General features: G+C 40.5%; 4 protein-coding genes across 9 annotated transcripts in view; 2 read left to right on the top strand and 2 right to left on the bottom strand.

Moving 5' to 3' along the window:
- The window catches only part of LOC124298199 (myosin heavy chain, non-muscle), a 38,338-nt gene extending 36,930 nt beyond the window's left edge, over positions 1 to 1,408 (bottom strand). For all 3 annotated transcript variants that reach the window (XR_006906747.1, XM_046749891.1, XM_046749893.1), the window contains exon 1: positions 754 to 1,408. Coding sequence is in view for 2 of the 3 variants with exons in the window: in XM_046749891.1 (XP_046605847.1) it covers positions 754 to 1,110 (357 nt within the window). In the remaining variant the exon portion in view is untranslated. The remainder of the gene's footprint in view (positions 1 to 753) is intronic.
- Positions 1,409 to 4,268: 2,860 nt separating this feature from the next.
- LOC124298201 (probable low-specificity L-threonine aldolase 2) lies at positions 4,269 to 7,639 on the top strand. Of its 2 annotated transcripts, none has more exons than XM_046749899.1 (4): positions 4,269 to 4,969; positions 5,521 to 5,677; positions 5,770 to 5,853; positions 6,135 to 7,639. In XM_046749899.1, exons 2-4 carry the CDS (start codon positions 5,611 to 5,613, stop codon positions 7,010 to 7,012), a joined length of 1,029 nt encoding a protein of 342 aa, XP_046605855.1. In that variant the 5' UTR covers positions 4,269 to 4,969; positions 5,521 to 5,610; the 3' UTR covers positions 7,013 to 7,639. The 2 variants fall into 2 exon arrangements, with proteins under 2 accessions (XP_046605855.1, XP_046605854.1); XM_046749898.1 differs by having other exon boundaries at positions 4,270 to 5,487; positions 5,560 to 5,677.
- An 87-nt stretch (positions 7,640 to 7,726) lies between these two features.
- Positions 7,727 to 9,484, bottom strand: LOC124298204 (nucleoside diphosphate kinase). Its single transcript, XM_046749902.1, has 3 exons — positions 9,240 to 9,484; positions 8,263 to 8,364; positions 7,727 to 8,134 (listed from the first exon to the last, which is right to left on the bottom strand). The coding sequence occupies exons 1-3, from the start codon at positions 9,366 to 9,368 to the stop codon at positions 7,895 to 7,897; spliced, it is 471 nt and encodes a 156-aa protein (XP_046605858.1). The 5' UTR covers positions 9,369 to 9,484; the 3' UTR covers positions 7,727 to 7,894.
- Positions 9,485 to 9,844: 360 nt separating this feature from the next.
- Positions 9,845 to 24,761, top strand: part of LOC124298200 (UDP-N-acetylglucosamine--peptide N-acetylglucosaminyltransferase 110 kDa subunit) — a 38,893-nt gene continuing 23,976 nt past the window's right edge. The window contains exons 1-5 of one of the 3 annotated variants that reach the window (XM_046749896.1): positions 9,845 to 10,500; positions 14,106 to 14,256; positions 14,422 to 14,665; positions 14,895 to 14,963; positions 19,534 to 19,730. In XM_046749896.1, the coding sequence (XP_046605852.1) occupies positions 10,407 to 10,500; positions 14,106 to 14,256; positions 14,422 to 14,665; positions 14,895 to 14,963; positions 19,534 to 19,730 (755 nt within the window). In that variant the 5' untranslated portion in view covers positions 9,845 to 10,406. Of the gene's footprint in view, positions 10,501 to 12,998; positions 13,454 to 14,105; positions 14,257 to 14,421; positions 14,666 to 14,894; positions 14,964 to 19,533; positions 19,731 to 24,761 lie in introns of those variants that run through there. The other 2 variants (XM_046749895.1, XM_046749894.1) reach the window with 2 other exon arrangements.

The raw sequence follows: 24,761 nt of genomic DNA, 5'->3' as shown, positions 1-24,761 counted from the left end.
ACTCACGACGATTAGTTCGTTGTACAAGGTGGCTGTGGCACCGAGACTCGACTGATAACGTATCGTCGCCGGTGACAGCAGACGACAAAGTGTCCTGCCGATTCCGACAGGTATAATAATCCCGCAAATTGGCAAATGAATTATTTAGCGAAAAGTTACCAGCTGGCGGGAAAATTTGAATGTCTCTTCACCACTTTTACATATACACATCGCATTCTGTTTCTCTGCGGGTGACGAAAAGTAACTGTAAAATATTCTATCCGAAACTCTGACGCATCGCGGTACCATGATTCAACTTCAAGCAGGAGGTTTGTCACACGGAACTTGGAATTTGTGGGAAAGAAAGCCGCAATCACCTGTTTCTTTTTTTCTCCTCTATCACTCTATCTCTCTCTCTCTTTTCTCTGTTACTAGTCGCGTTATCAAACGACACGAAACCAGTTTTAGGAACACACCGTATCACCATCTGTACTCTTAAGTCTTATTTCGACTCCTTGTCTTCCGATCGTGGATATTGTATGTACTTTAAGGAATAACGAGATGAGACGGAAGGAGGAGCCGACGGTAAACATTCGCGTAAACACAGGAGTAGCGGCGAGGCGAGAAGATGAGAGGAGACTGACTGAGGAGGTGGGGAGAGGCAAGAATTGGAGGATCAGAGAAATGAGAGAAGGCGAGGAACGGGACGATATCTTGAAGAGAGCGTGTAGAAGATGAGAAAGAAAGAAGGAAAGGAAGGAAGCGAGTACTCACGTAAATCAGTCCCGAGTAGTAGCGATCTTTGAGGTTATGGAGCACGGACGCTTCGTTGAGACAGGTCAACTCAGCCATGTCCTCGACCTTGTCAAATTTCGGCGGATTCATCTTCTGTATGTCATCTTTGGCGACTAGTACGCGTTTCCCGGTCTCGGCGACCTCGACCTCGACTTCGTCGCCGCGTTCGCCCTTTATACCGGCGGCAACGAATCCCTGGGACTCGTGCGGCACCCAGACAAGTTTCTTCTGCGTCCATTCCGCCTGCGTGGCCGGATCGTTGAAGCTGTTCCTATCAACGGAGAGGTATTTCAGCTCGGGATCAGACCGGTCCACCCTCGAGTCGCCGTCCGCCATTTTTGTTTAGCGCGACAATGCGCCAGTAGCCGCACGAACACCGTTTTTCCCCCGTTTAAAATACGAACGATTTTTACCCGCCGGTTCACGCGACGCTTCCTTCGGACAACCGGTCGGTCACTCCCTCAAATACGCCGCGTTGCGATATCGAGCCCCGATTGCGATCGCGGGACCAAGACAACACTTCTCTTTCCCTTCGCGTTCAACTTCAAACCCACCGGACTCCACCGTTGCCACTCTACTTCTGCGAGTCTTACTCTCCGACTCTCGCCTGCCTTCTCGCTGCCTGTCGCTCTGCCCGTCGGCCGAGCCACCGCGCGGCTGTCGCCGCTCTTTTGCGTCTGTGTGCGTGCTTTCGTCCGTGTGTCGTCCGTCGGGCGACTCTCGATTCCGGACCCTCGATTATTTACCTCGTGAAAATTCTGCAAAACTGACCGCGTTAAACGCGTTCCCGCAGATAATCAAGCACGAATTTATCCGCCTACGCAATCACACGATCGCAAATCGATCGTAGCTTACCCCGATCTTGGTTAATAGATCGAGTTTACCCTCTTGTTGGATTATTATTCATGGGTCAAAACAACGGCCTTTACGCTGCACACCACGTTTCGATTAATCGCCGGGTGCGGTTATTCGTGTGTCACGTGTTGCGTTGTACAACACACGCACGAACGCGAAGCTTGATCGTTTGGCTAATTGAACTGTTGAGAACCGTCTCTTCCCTCCAGCCCCTCAACAAAAATCGACAATTAAGACACTGCTAACGACAGTTTCGGCTTTACAGGTGAGCTGCAGGGAAGCGTCGATTTTAGTACGCGGAATTTTATACTTAAAGCGATTCGACGAACGCGTGACGACGCACCATCTGTAGTTTTACTTATTTTCTCTTTCTTTTCATTTGAGAATATTTCAAGTCCTGGATGCCACGAGAAGGTCTCAGCCGTCTCAGCGGAAGTTCTTGGCTCTCCTAACGCCAGGTGATCGAAATATTCGTTAACGTCTGTTGCAGACCGTCAAACTCGCCATGCTTGCCACTCCCGAAGTTCAAACTTCACGAAACCAGGTTCAGAGCGCGCTGAAGTCGATTTAAACGAATTTGTGGCTCAGAAACTTGTTGAATTAAATACATAATAAGGCAATTATGATGTTTTATCGCATACGCCGCATATTCCATACCGCGAATCTTATATGCTGCGCTCATTCTAATTACGAATTACCGCCAAACGCGCTTTGCCAATTGTTTCGAACGTTCGATCCGTTGACGCAAACTCGAAATTCAAACGGTTCAACGGACTTTTGCCTGTGTCAAACTAAACCTGTATTCATTCGTAGGTATTCGATACGAAACATCGGGGAGTTGCGTATAGTATCGCATTTTGAATTGTTCAATTGTATGTATATGTATGTACATACCTTTCATATTGATGTGTATAGAGTATTTTCATTGAAAACAAAGTAGCGAATTCTTTACAATCCTATTTGACATACTTTTTTTAAAATTCTCTGAAAAGAAAGACATGAATTCTAGCGAGAAGAATGAAATAGATTTTTACATTCTGGACTAGGAGTCGCGATATAGGTATAATTATAATTGGCGAAATTCCGAAAATGGATATGTGGGACTATGTCGCGACTACGTGTGCGAATACCTGCGATGAATTACATTACAATTTCTTACAACCAGAGGGAAAAATATATATACGTATATAATGTATACGATCGTCTTAACCTGGTTTCTAGTATGTATAGAGGCGGTTAAAACTCGTGACTCATGTCTCGTTTCCAAATATGGAAGATATGTCGGTTTTATTTTATGACGCAACATATATTGTAACAACGTGTGTGTCAACAGCTATGTACACACACACAGTCGATATGTACACGCGCGTCAAATTCCGCAAGTTTCACGATCCTTCAGACCCTTTTTGGACTACTGCGAAGTTCGTATACCGTATGTATACATATAACCGCAGTGCAATTTGAAACGCGGATCGTTTGCGTAACGAATTTTGTATGATTTTTTTTCTCTCTCTTTTCTCTTTGCGCGGTAGTCTATGCAATGGCGAAACATCGAAAGCAGCTGTTATACATATAGGATAGGATGTGCCAAATCGGAGATCATTTTTCGTGCGATTTAAGGCCATGGATTCATCGTTCGTATTCTCATATATATTATGCATATAATCTTGTACACATCCAGCGCTTAATCATGCACGATGGTTTTTCGTCGTACATTACGAATAAGCGACCATATTTGGGCAAGCTAAGCTCAACGGTGGTAATACGTGTATGTATGTATACGTATAATATTGTGAAATCTGCACCAGTCGAGCCGAGAAAGTTATGTCTTTGTCGTTCCCGACATGCAATTCTCCTACTACAATTCGACGCCGCGGTCATTTCCAGCATTCGGCCAAACCGCATTACTGTATCAAGTGCGTGTGTATCGCTCTTTTTGGTATATGAGAGCCCAGACATGACATCAGCTGAGAACGGTAAAACGATCTCGTATTCCATTGCTTTCCGTTTCTAGTTGGAAAATAAAATATAAATATAACAAAATTATTCACATTTTATCTTGAATTTAAGTTCGTTTTATTTATCGTCGTACTTCTACCAATGGAGCAATATTTTTACCTCGTACTTACAGAACTAAACGAATTGCGGTCGGGGCTACAAGACGCGGCGGGAGGGCAAGCAGGCAACCAGGCGGTATATAAATTGAACTGTCTAAACTCTAAACTGCTCATAATGACGGCTATATAAATGCGTTAGCTCCATATTTGTCAAGATTGATCACAGCTCACGTATATATGTTGAATTGTTTGCGAAAATAACCGTGGTTTGATTTCAGATAATCAATGGAGTATTTATATATACCAATTTGGGCTGCAGAACTAAATGAGCGAATATAGCGGTGGCTTGAATAAACGTCATTGATAAGATTATATTGTCCGTTATTCAGAACGATCATTATGGCCGTTGCCTATCATGCCGTACTTCTCAATTTGAATTATTCGCGGGCTTCTTGTTGCCTCTACGTGCAGGCTGCGACTGGATCACGTGATATCGTTATAATGGCGGTTCGTCGGTTTTCAAATTTAAATTCAATTCTTTACAACGTAAAACTCACCCGTTAACACGATTACCAGTCTCGTCGTTCAAATACTCGTCGAAATTAACGCGCCAACAAGTCGCTCTGCCGTACCATTTTATCCTAAATCCAAGATAACTCATTCAAATATCCACGACTAATCTGACGCAATTTATGCTAAAACTATGCAAACGTAGATACGCTTATTCAAATTTTTTTTACTTCCTTTCCTCCTCGATGTCACGTGTTGGCGTGAAGCGACGCGATTTTCGTCGCCTCCTACGATAATTAGCGAACCGTAAAAACAGGCCCTTTATTTTCCATAAATTTCGACTTTGAACCAATACTTTGATCCTTGTAATTTACAAGGATTTAAATATCACTTCTAGCCACGCAGATTTTATCATAACATAAACATTTTTATAAACTGATAAATATCTTTCTTCCTGGAAATAAAATGGGATGAGTACAATAATTGATACCCCATAGTCTGAACGTTATGCATGCGTGTGTATAGAATGCACATACATACAATGATATCATAGGCAATAAAAACATTTTTTTTTCTATTCCTTCAACCTCATTTACGAGTTCGAGTCATGCGTTGACCTCTCGTTTACGATTCAGCCCCCGAGGAGATAATTTCGCAACTTGATTATACAAGTCCGCGAATGATTGTTCCGATCGCCTGCATATGGTTGAGGGGAGCACTTGACACAGGCTTGTGCAGATACAGACGGCTGGTCCCGGACCTTAACCAATAAGGTAGTATACCATATGGTCCAGGCGTAGCAACGACCTTTATCGCGTTCGCTGCACAGCGTTGGCCACACCTCCTCGCATCACCGGATCATGTTCAACGACAAATTCAATTGCGCATCCCCGGTTGTAGAGCTCGGATGATATTACGTAGTACTGTTGCGGTTTACGTTCTTCTTCGGATACGTACATGTCATGTATCTCTGACCGCAGCCCGTCCATATTTCTTGTCCAACGCTGTACTTTGACGCTGATCGTATCTCCGATTCTGGCTGCATAAATTTGTCTATGTGACGTTTCCACGCTTAGTTGTAGGAATTATCAGTTGTATTTTCGTAACGGTTTGATTACTTATCGCGCTGTTGCGTTCATCACGACCATAGCGGCTATTGCAATTTTCATACAGTAGTCCCCGCACCGCTGAGCAAACTAGTTGTGACCACAGACGTTAAATCGAAGAGAAAATGTCGTCCTACGGAGGGATCGCCGGAAATCAGATATACTCCTATGCCGACGAGAAAAATGTGAGTTATCACCTCGGTTTTCACACTCTCTAGATCTGTACAATGTTCCTTCAACGATGATCTGTGATCCAGGCCACCATCGTCGATCTGCGAAGCGATACGCTTTCGAGGCCTTCACTCGCCATGCGGCAGGCCATGTTTAACGCCGAAGTTGGCGATGACGTTTACGAGGAAGATCCTACCGTTGTAGGTACGTGTTTTTGGTCATCTCCGTGGGGTTAAAACTGTTTTCCATTTTTCGTAACTGACAATGAGAGAAAATATCTGCTTCGATTGTTACAGAACTTCAGGATAAGGCTGCTGCTCTCCTCGGCAAGGAGGCCGCCTTATTCGTTGTTTCCGGTACCATGGGGAATCTCATAGCGAGTAAGTACATGAACGACTAATCAGCGCAGTTCCCATTTTTATAGCTATCGCAAATTGATATAAGCCCTGCGAAGCGCAGACTTATATTATAGGTAACGAAAATATATGGAAATTTCAAAATTTCATAAGTTTCGGTCGTGGAGTTCGTCATGGTACATGCTTCATGATTCTTGTATTACCTCGATTCCAGATTACAATTCAGATTCCGCGACTTCCAGCAATCCGCAACAAACCCAAAGTAGAGATGCGCCAATTTCATTATACGTTTCTTATTTTACAAGTAATGAACCACTGCAACGAGCGAGGAAGTGAGGCTTACTGCGGCGAAGAATCTCACACGTTTCTGCACGAGCAGGGTGGAGCAGCTCAGTTGGCCGGAGTAATGCTCTGTACGTTGCCAAACAACGCGGACGGGACCTTCGACCTGAAGACTTTGAAAAACCGGCTGCGATCGGACCGTCTACACGAGCCGATCTCACGCCTTGTCCTCATCGAGAACACGTTCAACGGGAAGATATTGCCGCAATCCTGGATTGACGAAGTGTCTATATTCGCAAAGGAGAACAACCTCAAGCTACACATGGACGGCGCCAGAATCTGGAACGCCGCAATCGGCTCGGGCCTTCCGGCGAAAGAGATCGTCCGCGGTTGCGATTCCGTAACATTTTGCCTGAGCAAGGGACTTGGAGCCCCTGCCGGTTCCCTCCTCTGTGGAAGCAGATCCTTCGTCGAAAAGGCGCGGAGGATCAGGAAAGTTCTGGGTGGCGGGATGCGGCAGGTAGGCGTTTTGGCCGCGGCCGGACTGATAGCATTGGAACAAGGTGTTCAGCTCCTGAAGGAGGACCACAGGCGAGCTTTTCTCATTGGAGAAACCATTAACAGTTTGGGTTCCAAGACGTTTTCAGTCAACCTGAAAACCACCGCGACAAACATGGTCATGGTCAATATCAATTCCGAGGACATTACCGCACAGAATTTTGTCGACAGGTTGGAATGGGTCATCGACGACGTGCCGGATGATCGAACCATCGTGCGAAGCTTGGCGATCAACTCCAGACTCGTCAGGTTTGTCTTCTATTACGAGATCGATGATGAGGCGGTAGAGAGAGCTCGGAGAAAAATTTGTTACGTCATTGGGAAGCTCGACGCCACAGTTTAGCGACTCGTCGTTTTTCATCCTTCCAGATTGTCCTGAAATACGTAATTCAAGCGATGCATTGTTGATGATAATAATAATGAATTGTCTCGACCGTGAAAAACGTCCTCTCGCGTTCTCCGACGTCTGGTTGATATTGAATGATAATGAAGTAATAGTAAAATATAATCATTCCTCGATGTGATTGTGGTTACATTTATCAAGGCGTGCTTGCATTTTTTTTTTTGTTTTTTTTTCTTATTACATATATACACACACTTGCTCAGCTCATCGTTTATTAAAGTATGTATGTACTCAGCCGTAGCATAAAAGAAGCCCCAGACAAACACTACATATTATATCTTCGATATAAATTACAATAGGAATACCAGGCTATCAAGTGTTGAAAATATTATGTATAATAAAATAACGACGTTCTAATAAATTTCCAACACATCTTTTTTTTGGTCAAAGTGCCAAATACAAATTAAGAATAGTCGGGTGAACTGGAAACTAGACTTTACACACTTCAACTTTGTCAGAATAATAATGAATTTCAATTAAATCGAATGAAATCTTTCTAATTAAATTATTCCACCTGCAACCAAATCTTCATACCTGTTGACGAAACAAGTGATTCGGCACTGTTTTCATTCTATTGAAAAAGCGGTGAGGAAGAGGAAGCAAATGTAGATTTTCAGTTTGGAAAACTGGTACAGGTGAGGCAGATTCTTCCCCTTTTGTTTAACGTTTTTATTTTTGGACTTTTTGGGTTGTTCTTGTATGTACAGTTATAGTCGCACCCACGTATCTCCAGCAATGGGTATACCGTGAACTGAAGTAGGAAACTGGGTATAAATGATATCGTAGAGGTGTGAGAATGTTACTGTTTTATTGGACGGTAATCTATTCGTAGATCCATTTCTCAGCCCAAGAAGACCAGTCGACAACGTCTTTCTTTTCCTTCTCTCCGAACCACAGTTTGATCTCTTTATTGGCAGATTCAACTGAGTCGGATCCATGGATTATGTTGCGTCCTACCTGGATGCAGAAATCACCACGGATTGTTCCTGGTGCTGAATCCTTTGGGTTAGTTTCACCCAGCATAACGCGACCAGTTTTAACCGCATTCAGACCCTCCCAGACCTAATTGAGAGAAAGATACATGGTCAGGAACTGGCTCAAATTTCAACGCACAGAAAAAATCTTTCTGTTTTTAACGTTTCTAAGTTGAGTAACTGGTGAATGGATTTTACAACTTTTTTTATAATTACCATTGGTACGACTGGACCGGAACTCATGTACTTGACAAGACCTGGGAAGAAGGGTCTTGCAGCCAAGTCAGCGTAGTGCTGCTTGAGAAGGTCCTCCGAAGGCTGGAAAATAAATACAATGATCACGATTAATAAGAAAATAAATTACGACGATGAGATTGAACAACCCAAGAAGTATCAGGCCTACGAATTAGAAAATCATGCAAGAGGCAATAGAATTTCGATCAACTGCTGGTTTCATTGATTCTAGAACAAGATCTTGATAAATAAATTGATTATGCGCTGATCGGTTAACGACAGGTCATTTATTACTGCAAGTTTTTAGATAAAAATTGAGAAACTTTTCGACAAACTGAACAAATGTGAAAGTTTCAGGAATGGATACTGTGACTGAAAGAAGCGTCAGATATCGAGGTGAATTATCTTACTCAAAGTTCTTAAATTTTCTCACAATCCAAAATAATTTCCCCCACTAAATTTTCCTAGGTATGTCATCCTTGATCTGGATTGAAAACACACTAAAATGACTCTACTACTAATTAACCTTGGTTGCGTATTGAAGGTCGAGATTATTCCATCCAGTGTGTATACCTATGTGCAGCTGTATCGATTGCCCTGGATAATCCGATTCCATTTGATTAGATCAGAGGTTTATTGTTAGAACTATGATCTGAACGAACAGCGACAAATTGGACTAGATGGCCACGTAAGTATCGAGATCGAACAAAAATGCTCTACTTGAAAAATGCCCCTTCCGCGTCAGGCGATGCGTTTTTTTCAACCAATTATCGACATAGTCGAAGGGACATTGTCGCCGCATAAAGTTGGCTCATATGCAACACAAATACCGTAATTTGGTTACGAAATAACGAGGCAGTTAAGGGCAAATATCTCCAGTCGATACAGAGACACCTTGACCACGTGTTGCCTGACAATGATGGCCGCGATGCCAGAGATCATACAGTTCCGAGACTTACCCAGACCATCTTGAGGGCGACGAGTTTGAAGCCTTTTTGCTCAAACCGTTGGATTATCTTTCCTACAAGCCCGCGCTGCACGCCGTCGGGCTTGATCATGATGAAGGTTTGCTCTTTGTTATCGCCCATTGTTATTGTCGGTTATTTAGCAGAGGAAATTGGCAAGGCAACGGGCACAAGAGGTGAGACAAAACTTCGCCGGCGAACCACAAGAGAGTGAGAACGGGATGACTGCTGTTGCCGTCTCGAAGCCGGGAGGATTCGCTGTTTTCAATCAGGGGCGTACAGTCCAAGGCACGTGAATCGTTTTCACCATCAGGATGGTGAAAATGCCCTCAATACGCCTCGAGCGAAATCGCTACGAAATTAAATTTCTATTCGACGTAAATTCTAAAGCAATCTAATCAGTCGTTAGTGTTTTGTTTTCCGAGTCACCAATCGATGTAACAGAATACAAGTCCAACACCCTGCACGAAGTCTTCTCATATTCTTAAATAATTCACCCGAAACATCGAGCCATCATATCGTTCTTGCATGTCATTGCTAGACCACGCCCACAAACTGGATTTCAAAACATTTTGCAAACCTAATAATTGTCGGAAGATAACTAAGCCACGGGCCCCCGAGCTGTTAGATACGAGCCTTCTATTCACCGCCGGAAGTTGAGCTGACTCCATGCTTGTCGATACTGACGTCACGTGTCGTTAGCTCGTCACTAAAGTCTCAAACCCAGGCGTACTGCAGTGCTTATAATCAGGTTTAAAACGATTACAGACTTGCTTTTGTTAACTCTGAGTAGCTTAAAGTGAAAATTAGTAATTAACGAGCTCGTACACGAACGAGAATCCGTGAAAGTGATAGTTTTTAAAAATTTGTAACCCGGTGTCTCGACCGAATTCAAAATGGCCGCCGTACAACGATCGCGTTCTTGTTCTGGCTGATGAAGTCATATATCGCGATAGATATTGTTTTCTTTTATCAATTGGCCTGTTAGCGAAGTTGCTGCGTACGTCGAGTACGTCTGTGGATAAAGTTTAATCGTGACGCGACCTTGCGGACGAAGATTCAGCCCACGAAGTATCAGCATCAAGGCTAAACGACGGACCTGGATTGTATTTTTTCCCGCGATTTACGGGATAGACGAAATTTTCACCGTCACGAGTTTCGATGCAAGCCCAGCAGCAACAGCAAGGACACCAGCAAATTGCCGGAACAAATGTCATACTTAAAATGAATGAAATTCAGCAGTTGTCAACAGTCGGTGAGTCGAACTACTCTTTTTTTCGATGCAGGTTCCGCTGCCTCGGTGCTCCAAATTCCCTTCGACTTTGGGTCAGGAAACTCAGTGTCTAAATTCCGTACCTAAAACGAAAAACAAATAGGGAAGACATGACAACAAAAGACAGTCACGGAAATTTTTTCGGGGCATATTGTTGGGTCAAAATGGCTCCGAGGTGTTCTTTCGATTTACCAATTTACGTGAATGTAGGAATAATTTAAGAATTCCTGTCTATTACTCGAGCCCACGTGACTCTGACGATATAATTTCTCGGCTATTTCGGGATAGGTAAAAGTTTTCCACCAGTTTACTAAATATATATAGGTATACAAGTAGACGAGTTATGATTATATCGAATCCAAAATGGCCTCCTCTTACTCCTTGTTATAATTTTGCTGTTACTTCTGTGTGTAATTATTTGCACGAACTAAACCTGCGCAGTTTTATAGATTTCGTATGAGGGAGAAAAGACTCTGCACCTAGCCTTTCATCAATCGTTTTTCCTGTTCTTTATTTTACTCCTTACATTCCCACCACGTGGTTGCCGCAACGCGAGGAGTAATCGACTGGTTCAGTTTTTCGTAAGCCGATCACGCAGTCAGCCGTCCCGTAGAATATCCAACATGTACCCATCTGTCTCGTTTCCATTTGTCATACCATGTTCTCACATTTGGAAATCATTTTGTATTTGCAACTCCGCGGGAATAAATCGCATCTTCATCGTCCGAGCTTCGCTACGCTGCGCGATAACCACGCGAGGTCGTAATATTGAACTTGGAAATATCCGAGTTGCGCAATTGAGTTGTTCGAACGTTCAGATAAAATTTTCTAGAGGCCTATTCACGCTTGCGAAACTTGCGTTAAAACTCTGCAAAAAAATTTGCCTGCGGCATTGCAGGTTTGGACACGCGTGGCGGCACGCAAAAATCGATAATCGATAAAACAAAAATGCTTTTCTAGGACCCGCAATATGGTCATTGATACGTATGGTTATCTGTCACCTGCTGCTCACGATATTGACATAGAGTAACGTCATTGCGGCTTATCGGCATGATGCTTGTACGAGAGATGGTATAAATTCAGCACGAGGTTTGTTGACCCGTCGCTATCCGTCGTTAGTTAAAATCTCGCTAATAATCGGAGGGACAAAGATATAAAAAAAACCACAACGCGTGGTCAGTCGAAAATCTATAGATAGGTACACGAGTCTTCGCACGACGAGAAACTTAATTCTCGTTCAAAATGAACAATATCAATAAAAATGATATTATTACTTGAATTTCACGAATAAAAATAGTACCTAATCGTAGATGTTTACAATCAACGCAATTCCAAGTTTTGTATTTCTTCGCTGTAAGAACATCCCAAATGTAAATCCTTCCGAAATACCTAACATTCATTTGTTAATTCTTATCGTTAGCAGTTTCCTTGATCGGAAATCTCTTTGTTCCTTGTCGCAAGTTGATGTTTTCTTTTTTCGTCTTTTTATTTTAGTTTCTTGGTTTTTTTCCGCTATTCCCCTCGCCAGTGAAACTTCTCCCTCCCTTCCTAGCCGTGCGACCGAGCGAAACGGTTGGCTGCTCGCAACCCGTCGCCACTGTCAAAACCGATGGAATATTCCACTGCGTACTCCACCGACTATGCCATCTGCTCACCGGCCCCGGCAGCGCGGCGAAAGGGGGGCAGGGTCCCCTCGTCCTTTCGTCGGGTTAACCCCTCTTCCCCTCACCGCCAGCAAAGTATCATGATTTCGAGCACCATAGGTCGGAACACTTTTTGTTGGAAATTTATATTACGTACTTGCGTCTTACACGAAATTGCATAATCGTTGTTTGCCCGAAGTCTGTATACGTTACGTAGGAACAGCAATGGAACAGTAATTTTAACGAGGTTGAAGTTAGTAAAGTTATCGTAACGAAACGTTGAGAAAAAAATCACTATTTTCTTATTTCTACTATGATTTTTAAGGAACCAGGATTGAAAAATATGAGTTCATTTCATTTTATTGCGGTTTACTGAATTTCAAACAATTCCAAAATTTCGAAATAACGGTATTTCCTCGTCACAAATCGCGTTTCGATAACGTTACTAACTTCAATACGATGAATTTTACGGGTGAACGACGAGACAAATGACGTACTATCAATTGCCGAAATGCAGGGGGATTTCGGTAAGAGATGTAGGTACATCCTACTTGTTTTTTTTCTTTTCATGCTTTGCTAACAAGATCTTATCAAGTTTTTACGAATGTACGTACCTCTAACGTCTCTTTGTAAGAGAAAATAAAATTCGTCTTCGGATCATCATTACGAGTACTCGTTATCGGCAAGGAGATTTAATTTTTATTTGCTTTCTGCGTTTGCCGGCGAACACCAACCGCCTCGACGTGTAGGTTCGGCCCTGTTTCCTTCGTCCTCCCCTCCTTCGAATCCCATCACCTTGCTCACCCCTACTTTGGGCTTTGGCCCCCATCGCACAGAGGCCAGCTAGCATCAAGCGGCTTACAGACAGAGAACGTCGAGTCCGGAATTAAATACGCGGTGTGAAGTTATCCCGAGATTGACGTCGAACTTGTTTCACGGTGTGTTTCACGTCGCGCGTCTTCGTTGTTTCTCGCTCGTTTTTCTCGCGTGCCGGATTTTTGATAAAAAGATAATTAATAAAACTGATTAAGTAGATAAAGAAAATCATCCTCGAGCGCGGTTAAATATGATGAGCAGCCAGGTGCAAAATCGCGGTAACGTAAACAACGATCCGAAGGGTGTTACGGCCGTTAACAGCCTTGTGATTAACCCCGATAGCGGTACTCTACAAAGTATTCACACTCTTCAAAACGGCCAGAACATGTTGGTCGTTACGCAGGACGCACAAGGCAAGGAGGTTCTTGCCGTCGCTGACGAACAAACGATTGTTAACCTCACCCTAGATTCGTATTGTTCGTATTCCATTTCCTCGTTTTTTTTTTTTTCTCATCCTTATATCCGTCGCTTTCGAACTGCCTCTTTTTTTTTGTAGTCGCTATAGATTCGACATCACCTTTCAATGTCCGATAATATTTACAGTACTGGTTATAGAAATTCATACTTTTCATCAATTTTATCGATGGAGATTTATTCCACAAATTTTATCCTGTACCCTCTTTTCTTTCACTTTTCCGGTCACCTCACAGTTGATTAAAATTTTGAATAAAAACACGTGTAGATGCGATTAAATGAACTAAGATTTCAAGTAACAGTTTGTTTCGGTGGAAATTATTCACGCTCCGATTCCTTGTAGCAGAGAAAAAAAAAAAGAAGAAATTGTAACCTCTCTCCAAGTGAACCTAACGAATCGTTTCTGGCCAGATATTTCCGTTCTAAGATTATCCTGCTCAGGGGTTTAAGAATAATTTTTAAATTACTCGAAAATATTTTCTCTGCCAAGAAATACAGTGGAACTTTTTCTTCCTACGTTTGATGAAAGATTTGCAAAAGTTTTTAGATAACTTACTAAAAAGTTAGCGACTATAGTATTCCGAACTACAATGAAATTTCTTCGACTTTTATTCTGGTCAATTCATATTCATGCTTTCTCTTTTCTCATTACAGGGTTGTTGGAATTGGCGCATAGAGAGTACCAGGCAGGAGATTACGAAAATGCGGAAAGACATTGCATGCAGTTATGGAGGCAAGAGACCAACAACACTGGCGTTCTTCTTCTCCTGTCTTCTATTCACTTCCAATGTCGAAGGCTCGATAAGTATGTTTTAAGCAAATAAATATTTTGGGAAATATTATACTTCTCGGTGTAGTTGAAGGAAATTAAAATTCATATCCAAAGAGAATTGTATATTCATTGTTGACGGCCGACTTGTAAATGCGTTTTTTTTTTTTTTTTTATTAACCTGAGACCTTTTCTTTTAAGGTCTGCACACTTCAGCTCACTGGCTATAAAGCAAAATCCGTTACTCGCGGAGGCGTACAGCAACTTGGGTAACGTTTTCAAAGAGCGTGGCCAGCTACAAGAGGCTTTGGAAAATTATCGTCATGCTGTCAGGCTCAAGCCCGACTTCATCGATGGGTACATCAATCTCGCAGCTGCATTGGTCGCTGCCGGTGATATGGAACAAGCAGTCCAGGCCTACGTTACCGCTCTGCAATACAATCCCGTAAGTGGATTATCGTTGATTAATTTGAATGTTTTTTCTGTGATTTGTTGTGCTCGAATTAACTGAAAGTTTTTTACGACTCAATAAGTCATTCTTGTATGATTGAAGAAAGAGAACTTGAATACCTGCTGCTGTGTTCGAATACATTGAAAAGAAATTTGTTAATAATATAAATCTTACGGTATTCGAGGCCAGTTTTGTCTAACACATGGTATGCAATTTGTTACAGGATCTCTACTGTGTGCGCAGCGATCTTGGTAATCTTTTGAAAGCATTAGCAAGGCTTGATGAGGCCAAGGTAAGTTGACGTTCAAACCCTGTGTAAGTTTAGACACTAATCCTACACGCTACATCCTATATGTTTTTGTACCACTGTTGAATAGTGCGTAAAACTACACTTGAAGTCGTTTTACGATGATCAAAGTATCGCTACGAATAATTAATTCTCGTGAGTTTAAAATGCGTTGTTGAAACCGTTTTCCAGCTAGCAGAAGCAGGCATTTTCTATTTGTTACTTCGGAGTAAGATTCCTATAAACTTAGAAGCTGTTAAATATAGACATTAACGCGTGTTTTTAATTTTCGGAACTTCAAACTCGTACAAAGGCATATAGGTGTCTCGTGTCTCCTGGTTAGTGTAGTTCTGAGGAATGTGTAGAGCGAATGTTTGTGTATATTTAGCTCATGCAGAAAGCTGTCTTTCTTTGCCACAATAACGATATTATAACGAAAAGCTGCTGCGCGGCGCGCGATCTGCCATCAAAATAAAAACATGTTTACATTTTCCATTCTCTTGTTTCAGCATTTAACGTTTTGATTGCAGACGAAATATTGTTGTGTACTCTTGCTTTTGGGAATTTTGGGTTTACCATGTTTGACGCCTGTTCGTTGGCAAAAACTTTTTTTCAATTTTTCATCATATTCAACAAATGTTTCAAACTTGCAAGTCTCGAAAAAAGCGGTGGTAAAATTTGTGTCAGACATGGTTAATGGGTTTAGGTTTGTGAAGTTGTTGGAGGAGGCGCGGAAACAACGTCAACAATGCGCGAATTGATGCAACGCCATTAATTACGATCATTCTAAATGGTGCTACAACAATTGATTTCAAATACCTCTTTGTTGATCCTGACAATATTCATCATGCCACTAAAAGATTTTTTTTTTTTTCCTAAACACTTGCCACATGCAAGTTGTCACAATGTGTAAAGTAATTTCCTATCTGAAAATAGTCAAATCGATGTGTAGCATGAAACAGGATCAGCAGCGCGCGTGTAGTATGTAAGTTTGTCCTGATTGTTTGTTCCTACAATTTCTGTTTTTTTCTTTTTTTTTTTTTTTTTGTACAGCGCTTTCTTACATCCATACAACGGTTGATTTCAACTGTTTGTATTGGCGCGAGGTTACTTGACAGGATTTTTCGACAGCCATTACTGTGTCACAATTTCATACTCTGCTGAATTTCTAGCTTAATTTATTTTTCAATCACTTAATGCAAAATTGTTTTTATCGGTGAAGAACAATTGTATATCTAACAAATATAACCTGTTAGTAAAAGGGTGAAAATGTGACGCAAGTAATGGCTGACCTAGTCAACGAATCTGCTGCGGCGCGGTGCTTGCGATCTTCGATAAATCTGTGAACTGAATAGAAAGTATGCTTCAAACTGCGTAAAATTAACATTAAACGTTGTATCTTGATAGATGGCTAAACAAAGCTGAGTAAGTTATTCTATGAATATGTCAGACTTACCTTTTGAGCATAAAATTTCAATTCAGAGCATATCGGCAATGAGGGAAGTTTTCTGCAACTATTATCGCCATTCCCAAGAACTCACTAGCATCTCATTATTCCAACTTCCATCTCCATCAGCCACCTTTTAAAACAAGTCAGAAAGATAGATTTTTTTTTTTTCGTCAACTTATTGAGCTAGAATTTGAAAAAAATTGCCTAGTAATTTGATTTTAAAAGAAAATATTTTGACAGCTCAGCAGTCGAACCGATATCCTAAAATTTAAATTCCGAGTCTAGCATTCAAGTTTATTTTATCTAATTTATCATACTTAGTGACCTTACAATTACATATTCCGATCAGAAAAAATAATGACAATAAGTTCGACTTGATGAAATAAATAACTACAATAGTTTTTCTTCGTCACAGTTGCCAATTTAAAATCTTTATTTACCTTCTTTTTTTTTCTCAAGAATTTGTGTAAATAATAATATCAAAGTAGAGTATTAATTGAGATTCCTCTTTGTTCGCTGATTATTGTGAAAAAAAATAAATTAAAAATTTGAAAACACAAAAGCAAAACTTAAATTATGAGCAACTAAAAAAAAAGTTGAGGTAATATAGTAGTGAAAAGAGATTAACGCAGCTGTCTTGTTGTTGTGGATGGAATGAACAGCTCTAGGAGGGGAGATCGGCGCTATGCAAATGGTCGGTATCCGTGCTGGTTACTTCGTCAAAGGGTGAAAATCTGAATCTGGTTATTCAGTAACACACTCTCAGTCTATGTTTATTATGAGAGATTTCGACCCATACCTACCATCAACCTACCGAAGGGTACTCTGAAGGTAAAGTAGCTCCCGCGGCCGGTCTCTATCCCATCCCAATACTTTCCATCGACAAAAGCTTGATCCTCAAGTCGAAAAAGTATCCAATATCTTTCCGCGCTCGTCGTAACTGTCTGAAAAAACTTTGTTAATTACAATTGCTTACTTTTATTGCAACCGTCAAACTTTGGCGGCAAGAGATTAATCTTTGTCAAGAAAAAGCACTGAAATTGAATTGAATATCGAATTCCCCGCAGTTAAAACGAATGAGTAAACACTTGATTATCAAGTGAAATGGAAATGTATTGAATACTTGTAAGACTTGGATGTCGGCTGCTTTGTCTCGTCTCGTTCCGTTTCGCATAAACGTCCACAGTTCAGGAAGCCTTGCCTGTTTAGAGACCGAGCCAACTGAAAATCCTGTTTTTAAAAAATTTATTTCATAGGCACGGAATTATAATGTTTTTAACGCTGCCCACACCTCTCTGCGTGCGCGACTCATACTCATGCTTTTTGAATGGAGCGTCATTGTATTTTATCGAATGATGTTATTTTTTGGCGGGAAAAGTGGATATTTTAATTGATATAAAAGGACTGAGAGTTTGATTTTTTCTTCCAAACTTGTGATTCTATCAAATTCTCTAGCAAGTAACTGTCATTTTTCTCTTCTATCTGTTTTCAAGTTGTCGTTACTACTAAACGAACAATGTCAAAGCGTTGGCTGGCTTGTAATCAACAGTCCGACGATTACAATTTTTTGTCTGGTGATTGATAGATTCAAAATTTTGTATCACATGAAGATTTTTATCGAATCTCTGAAAAGCCGATATAAAATCAGTCGCAACGTAAAATCTATAGAATGAAATGAAGTATAATGTAAAATTCACTGTTCGTAGCGCCAGTTTTTTCTCCATTGTATTGAATGCAACACAGATAGATGATAAAAAAATCAAATGATTAGTATATTGGTGCCAACTATTCCGCCGGACGCATTCCGGAGAATCTTTAGCACCACGTTTATATGACGCTTCAAGCGCGTTGTTTGTTTACGTATACCTTTCACTAATATTCTGTAGATATTGTTTCTGGTGATGAAATAATGGAAATATATTTATACATATATTACTATACGAAAGGAGATATCTCGTATTCTCTGAAAGAAGCTTGTCGCTGTGAGAAAAATACAAATGTGATATTTTTTTCACCATACTTGTTGCGCGCATCGCAACAATTATCGCCTCATCAGAGAATCGCAGACTATTTCTAACCATACGTATTTCTGTTTTAGGTATGGTCTAAACCTGTGTAGACTCACAACTCGAAACTGTAAACAATGAACGGTTCTTATTTTATCGTCACACTCGCGTAGCGCAACTTGGAATTTATATGTCACGTATTATCGTTATAATCGATATCGCTACTACAGACAGGTTTAACTAATTAACCAAATATAACTTCTCACTTCTTATCCGTACTTAAGTAAAGTTCTAAGCACGTAACACCGAGTGTGACAACGATGCCACATACTTGGATTGTAGAGTTGATCGTACACAAAACATGTGAAATACTGTGTTTCATCATTGCGATTTATGGATTATTTTCTTTCTTTTTTTTTTCCAAATTTTGTTTGTTTCTTTTTTTAAATATATTTTACAAGCTTCTCGACATTGTCTTGTGCTCGCCAAAAATCATCGATTTTTCAACATCAATTTTTCCTCACTATATTATCTCATACTTTATCCTATCGTTGTTTCTATTCTTCGTGTGTGTGTCTATATATCTTTTGGAAAAATTTGTTTAATCTTAATTAAACAAGATTCACTTTTTCTCTTCTAACAATTGTCGCGTTATCTCGAAAGTTCCAGTTTCTTGTTGTAAAATAAGCATTCACTATCGGGCGGTGAAAAACTTAGAGCTAAAAATGAGTCGAGCGGATCTAAAAAATCATAGAGCCACAACACAATAATTGAATCCGGATTACTGCAGCCCCTGTTATGTATAATGATGTAAATAATGATAAAGCGGTGCGCAGTGGTTGTATGGTGTAAGGATTTAGCTCGACTTTTTTACTTTCTGTCATTCGAATTGTTATCAAGAGTTATTACTCTGTACGATAATTTTGGCGAGTTCGATACTTGGGAAGCAGCTGTGCGCGGGGGAAAAGAGAAAGAAAGAAAGATAGCAAGCGAGAAAGTAACAAAGCAAGCGAGAAAGAGGAAAAGAGAGAGGTTGGGCAAATGGCGCGGCGCATCAATAACTGAATCGCGAATATTATTTACTAATATATTTTCCCCTTTTTCTTTTTTTCATCTCTAGGCTTGCTACCTGAAGGCCATCGAAACCAGACCCGATTTCGCTGTGGCTTGGAGCAATCTTGGCTGCGTCTTTAATGCTCAGGGTGAAATATGGCTGGCAATACATCACTTCGAGAAGGCTGTCGCTTTGGATCCTAATTTTTTGGACGCTTACATCAATCTTGGCAACGTATTGAAGGAGGCAAGAATATTCGACAGGTAAGACGATGAAGTTTTTAACTTTGCTATACATTTATCCAACAACTAACGTACTCTCAACTTTATTGTTGTCTGCGTAATTGACAAGTAACGCAAAACCAGCAATATTTTTTAAATTGGGATTGTGAAGCGCGTGGATTGTGTATGTGTAGTTGATTAGCAACTTTCCGCAATGGAATGAAATATTATGTATACTGAAAGAATTTTCAATTCATCTCTTCTCATTCTTGATGTGGAAATTCACAGCTCTCTATCTATCTAATTTTCAACACGTTTTATTATTAAATCGGAGTCTAGAATACGGTAGCGGAATCCACAATGAAGAAGAAGGTAGAAAAGTTGGGGATGTGTTTTGTCGCAGAGAGAATATAAAAAGGCGAGCGGATGTGACGGAAAAAAAAAACAAAAAAAAACAATAGAATGAAAATTGAAAGATGGGAGGAACGTGAGCGGTTTTAGATCTTATAAAGTGAACGGAAGAAAGGAAGAAAGAAAAAAAAAAGCACGGTCGTATCGTGCGAGGAATAATTTTTTTTTAGAACTTCAGGGCACGAAGTCCCTAGCTTGCTAAATTTCCTTGTAATCCTCGACAAATTTTATTTTACAGTTTTATAACACCGCGTTCGTTCTCCTTAGTTTCGTACGCGGTCTGAATATAATAACGCAAAGTAAACCCTACGTTTCAGGATTTTATTACTTTACCTCTGCTGCTACTACTCACTAAATCAAGCTAATCTCTAATCGCATTTACGGCCTGCTGGCACTGCGGGAAAAATACTAACAATAAATCGCAGATGTGGTGATTTAAAGATTTATTTTTAAACAACGACGCTTTTTTCATTAAAAAAAATGACGCATTTCTCTGGCTGCTTTTAATTCTCTTCTTAGACGTTGTCCAATCCTGTGTGCATGTATGTGTGTACAAAAAGTACCTACTCTTCATTTTCGAAATCGATGAATAACTTTCTCTCTCCGGTTTATATACTTATAATTGTAATTATACCCCGATATTGTGATAACTTTTTTCGTGTTTAATATTCTCCTCGAGAACATAATGTAGATAAGTTATTAATTTAATTTCGAAATGCTGTAAAAGAAAGGCGAGAGATTGCCTGATGAATTATTTAGGTGACTGTAGGCGGCGTGAAGCCGGATAAGTTTCGACGTATAAGGCGGAAAAATACACCAGAAATAGGAATCGAAAGAATTTTATTATTCCGATAAAGGGGATGGTGCGAATAAACGTGAAAGACAATGTACGTACATATGACTATCGCCCCCATTCGTGACGGAGAACGATATCGAACCTCTGTAAATGTCAGCGTGGAATAGCGATCATTGGTCAATGAAGAGTCGGATATTGCCTCATGAAAAACTGAAAGTAATATTCAGGGAAGAAGAACTAACGACAGTAAAATGCGGTGATTGAAGCGTTATTTTAGTCGGTTAGTTGGAAAATTTTTACGGAAAGAAAAAAGAGAGGGAAAAAATGAGGACGAATTTGGTAACGTTATTGTATCGATTCGCGTTTCGAAAAATCCGTGATTTCGTAATTTTAGGAATCTCTGAAACGCAGTAAATTATAATAAGGCAAAAGTTTGTCATATTTTAAAAATTTAGCCACGTCGAAGTCACTAGAAAATTGCAAAATAGTGATTTTTTTCCCCCTCAATGTTTCGTTACGCTAATGTTACTAACTTCAGCCTCGTGGGGGGGAAAAAGGCGATTGTAACGGCTGGTTATTCATCTATTTACACTCTTGAAGAGGTACACGATTCAAACGCAGCAATTTTGTTACTTAAAAGCAACCTTATCCTCCTTCTTTCTTCTATTTACCGTCTTCACTTCGTGCAGAAGGAAACATTCCTTATTCTATAAAGTCGATTTTTATTACTTGTGGACCGTGAGTTTTGTCCCCCTGAAGCGCATGTGGCTGAAATTAGTAACGAACTAGCGTAACCAAATATTGGGGTAATAAAATCACTATTTTGCAATTTTGTCGTGACTGAAGTGGCTAAATTTTGAAAATGTGAATTACTTTTGCCTTGTTGTAATTTACTGCGTTTCAGAGATTCCGAAAAATACGAAATAACGGATTTTCCGAAATACGAATCACTACAATAATAACCTTGCTAACTTCAGACTAATCCACGCGACCAACGGCTGGGTTAATACTTGACTCTGAAGAATGCTTGCGTCATCTCGAATTTCACCTTTTATACATGCATCCATGTATGTACGACTATGTATTATATGCATAGAGGTATTTCGCGAAGTTGAAGTAAAGCTACACATGCGTGACGCATGCGAGAAGAGAAAAGGACAAATACGATGTATATCACGTGACTCGAGACGGTTAGACAAAGTTGAGAACTGAGTCGGGTGATATGTAATTCATAGAATATATTTTCCTATTTTCATACGAACGAAAGCTCCGTGGTGTATATTATTCACGACGATGATGATACCCACGTCGAATGAACTTTATCGAGAAAATAAATTCCGGACAATTCTTTTGCTTCCTTCTTTCTTTCTTTTTTTTTTCTTCTCTTGCTCTTCATTTTTCGGCCTCGGGTCGTTTTCAGGATACGTCTCGCACTTGTCAGGTTGATTATTATGATATCCGACCAGTCAATCGATCGATTTGAAGACTACGAACGCCGTCTGATTGGGTTGAGGGGAAAAAAAGCACATCCAACGTCTGATGAGATAGTACTTTATACTCTACGACGAATGGATCTCATCGTCTGAATCGAAAATTAGAGAACACGAGATTGCAGAATATTTTTTTAGAAAATTTTTTGGCATCTGGTCAATGAGTGAAGTTAGTCAAAGAACTTTAGAATCGGATAAAAATCCCAGAGCTTAAACATTTTCACGTTTTCCATTACACTTAGAACCTTTTCTTAAATTTTCGACATCTTAGATTGTCTCGATCAAATTTCTTCGGATTCATTTCTCTCTCATAGTAGGTCTGTTTAAATGATTCGCGTGAACACAGTGATAGTCACAAATGATATTGCTGGCGATATTTTACTTAAAATGTTCCGTTTTTCCTTCCAACTTTTAATTGAAACAATCGAGGCCGTTCATCTTTAAGCGATTCTGGTCGCTTCTCTGTCTGGTCTCCAATAAAATGGTAAGTTACCGCGAGAAATACACACACACTGTGTTTCTTTTTATCTTTGCTATCTTAATTTGAGAACCGCCACTAAATCTGTAACAATAGGTACCCTAGGTAACAAACTACCTCAGTATAATACCGTTTGCCTTTTACATCCACAAAGCGATTGTAAGACATATAGCAGACAAGTTGTCTACATCAAATGGATTGCACGTTAAGGGTTGAACCGTGTTTCCTCGAGGGGACGGTTTCTCGATCGACTATTTGGTCTCTGGAGTCTAAGGACTTATTGGCAAAGCACTCGAGGTTTCTACGAGGATGAGATTGAGCGGTCCGAGAGTTGCGGCTTGGGGATGGTCTCTCACCCTGTACGTAATTGAATGTCCTTCTTCTATACTTGCCTATTCAACAACCGCGATTATATCGCTCTCTTTGCCTACCAGAGATCGACCCTTACGTCATGTATAATACATGGTCATTTGGGTTTAGGGTCTCTGTATATATCAACGTAAACTTTTTTTTTTCATCTCAATGCAGAGCGTTAAACTTTTGATTACATAAGCCTCAAGTTAGGTATATGGGTAATAAGATCGCGCTAAAGTTCCATGGAGGATATCCATCTCAGACTTCGTTTAGACACAGGGTACCGAAGATACAGAACGAAAAAAGCTCTTATCTTCTGTTCGAATCGGATGAACCCGCTTTGATTCAATTCTGCAACCCTCGGTATCTTATTCAATAGCTGGGAATACTTGTATCCGGTTATTGGATCAGTACGAAAAATCTCTTCATCTGGAAAAATCTCTGTTGACTGGATACAAGGTTTACACAACCCATACTCGATATCGATACATTATTGTCTTTATCTTTGAAATTCTAATCGAAATGTACACTTACTTTTTCATCGAGGAAATAGGTTTCATTTTTGAGATGTGGTAGGTAGACTGAAAAAAATTCCATTCTCAAAGTTACTGGAATATTCTGTCAACATTAGTATCAACCATCATGAAAAATACTACTATTATACTACTAAGTAACAGGTACCAGATTTTTCACAAGTTATAGAACTAGAAAACTAATTTTCATTTTCTATCCAGAACTACAATGGTGCAAATAATAATAAGCAAGACAAAAAACATTAGTTTGGTAATGAACTTTATTATTAAATTTTGTCTTCACATTTGAATCACACTCCAACCTCAAAATTATTTTGTTACCGTTATAAATTTGTCGTTAAATAATCAAACAAACGATCGGCTTTGTTCGAATCAGCTCGGCAATTTCCGGAATAAGATGGAAACGGCGCTAATATCTGCGTGTGACTTGCATGGTGTACCTCTCGGTCAATCAATTGTCAACCCTTAGTCACAGAGAAATGGCGCCAGATTCAAAAACGTATATTCGCATTCGCTAATACTTAAAACTTTAACATTCGTTACATCGCTACTACGAAGACTCTTTGAAAGACTGGCTTTGGTTCTCTACGGAAAGCTCGAGTTGGGGTGCAGGAAAATTGTAGCCTGCAGCATCCGGGCTTCTGTTCATCCTGTGGTTTTCGGTCTTTTCTCTCTCTCTCTCTCCCTCTCTCTTTCTCTTCTCTCTCGCTTTCTCTCTCTCTCTGACACGAGAGATGACGGCGTCGCGACATCGGTCGCCAGTTCGCCCATACCTACCCTCCTCGAAGCTTATGACCCAGCAGCCGAGCGGTGGCAAGGGCGATACCTACACTCCTCGAATCAATAACGCCGATCTCCGGGCTGCGGGTAATAGGAGGCCAGGAAACCCAGCAACATTCCTTTCCTCCTTCATGGCTTAGTCACCCGAATAGGAGAAGAGTGCAGTTCGACGAAAGCTTGAAACGCACATTCCGTTTCCACGATACGAACCTGTACGGTGTTGTTTAATCA

Source organism: Neodiprion virginianus, chromosome 2 (genome assembly GCF_021901495.1).
Source record: "Neodiprion virginianus isolate iyNeoVirg1 chromosome 2, iyNeoVirg1.1, whole genome shotgun sequence".
In the NCBI taxonomy this organism is placed as follows: Eukaryota; Metazoa; Arthropoda; class Insecta; order Hymenoptera; family Diprionidae; genus Neodiprion; species Neodiprion virginianus.
Note: the sequence above shows the minus strand (reverse complement) of the source record. Positions and strands in the feature narration are given on the sequence as shown.

Excerpts from the sequence above, each read along its gene's own strand:
- LOC124298201 (XM_046749898.1), top strand. The coding sequence starts at position 5,428 with ATGTCGTCCTACGGAGGGATCGCCGGAAATCAGATATACTCCTATGCC. Across the intron at positions 5,488-5,559 it reads CCTATGCCGACGAGAAAAAT|GCCACCATCGTCGATCTGCG; the intron begins GTGAGTTATCAC and ends TCTGTGATCCAG. Across the intron at positions 5,678-5,769 it reads GGAAGATCCTACCGTTGTAG|AACTTCAGGATAAGGCTGCT; the intron begins GTACGTGTTTTT and ends CGATTGTTACAG.
- LOC124298204 (XM_046749902.1), bottom strand. The coding sequence starts at position 9,368 with ATGGGCGATAACAAAGAGCAAACCTTCATCATGATCAAGCCCGACGGC. Across the intron at positions 8,365-9,239 it reads TCGCCCTCAAGATGGTCTGG|CCTTCGGAGGACCTTCTCAA; the intron begins GTAAGTCTCGGA and ends TTTATTTTCCAG. Across the intron at positions 8,135-8,262 it reads CCGGTCCAGTCGTACCAATG|GTCTGGGAGGGTCTGAATGC; the intron begins GTAATTATAAAA and ends TCTCTCAATTAG.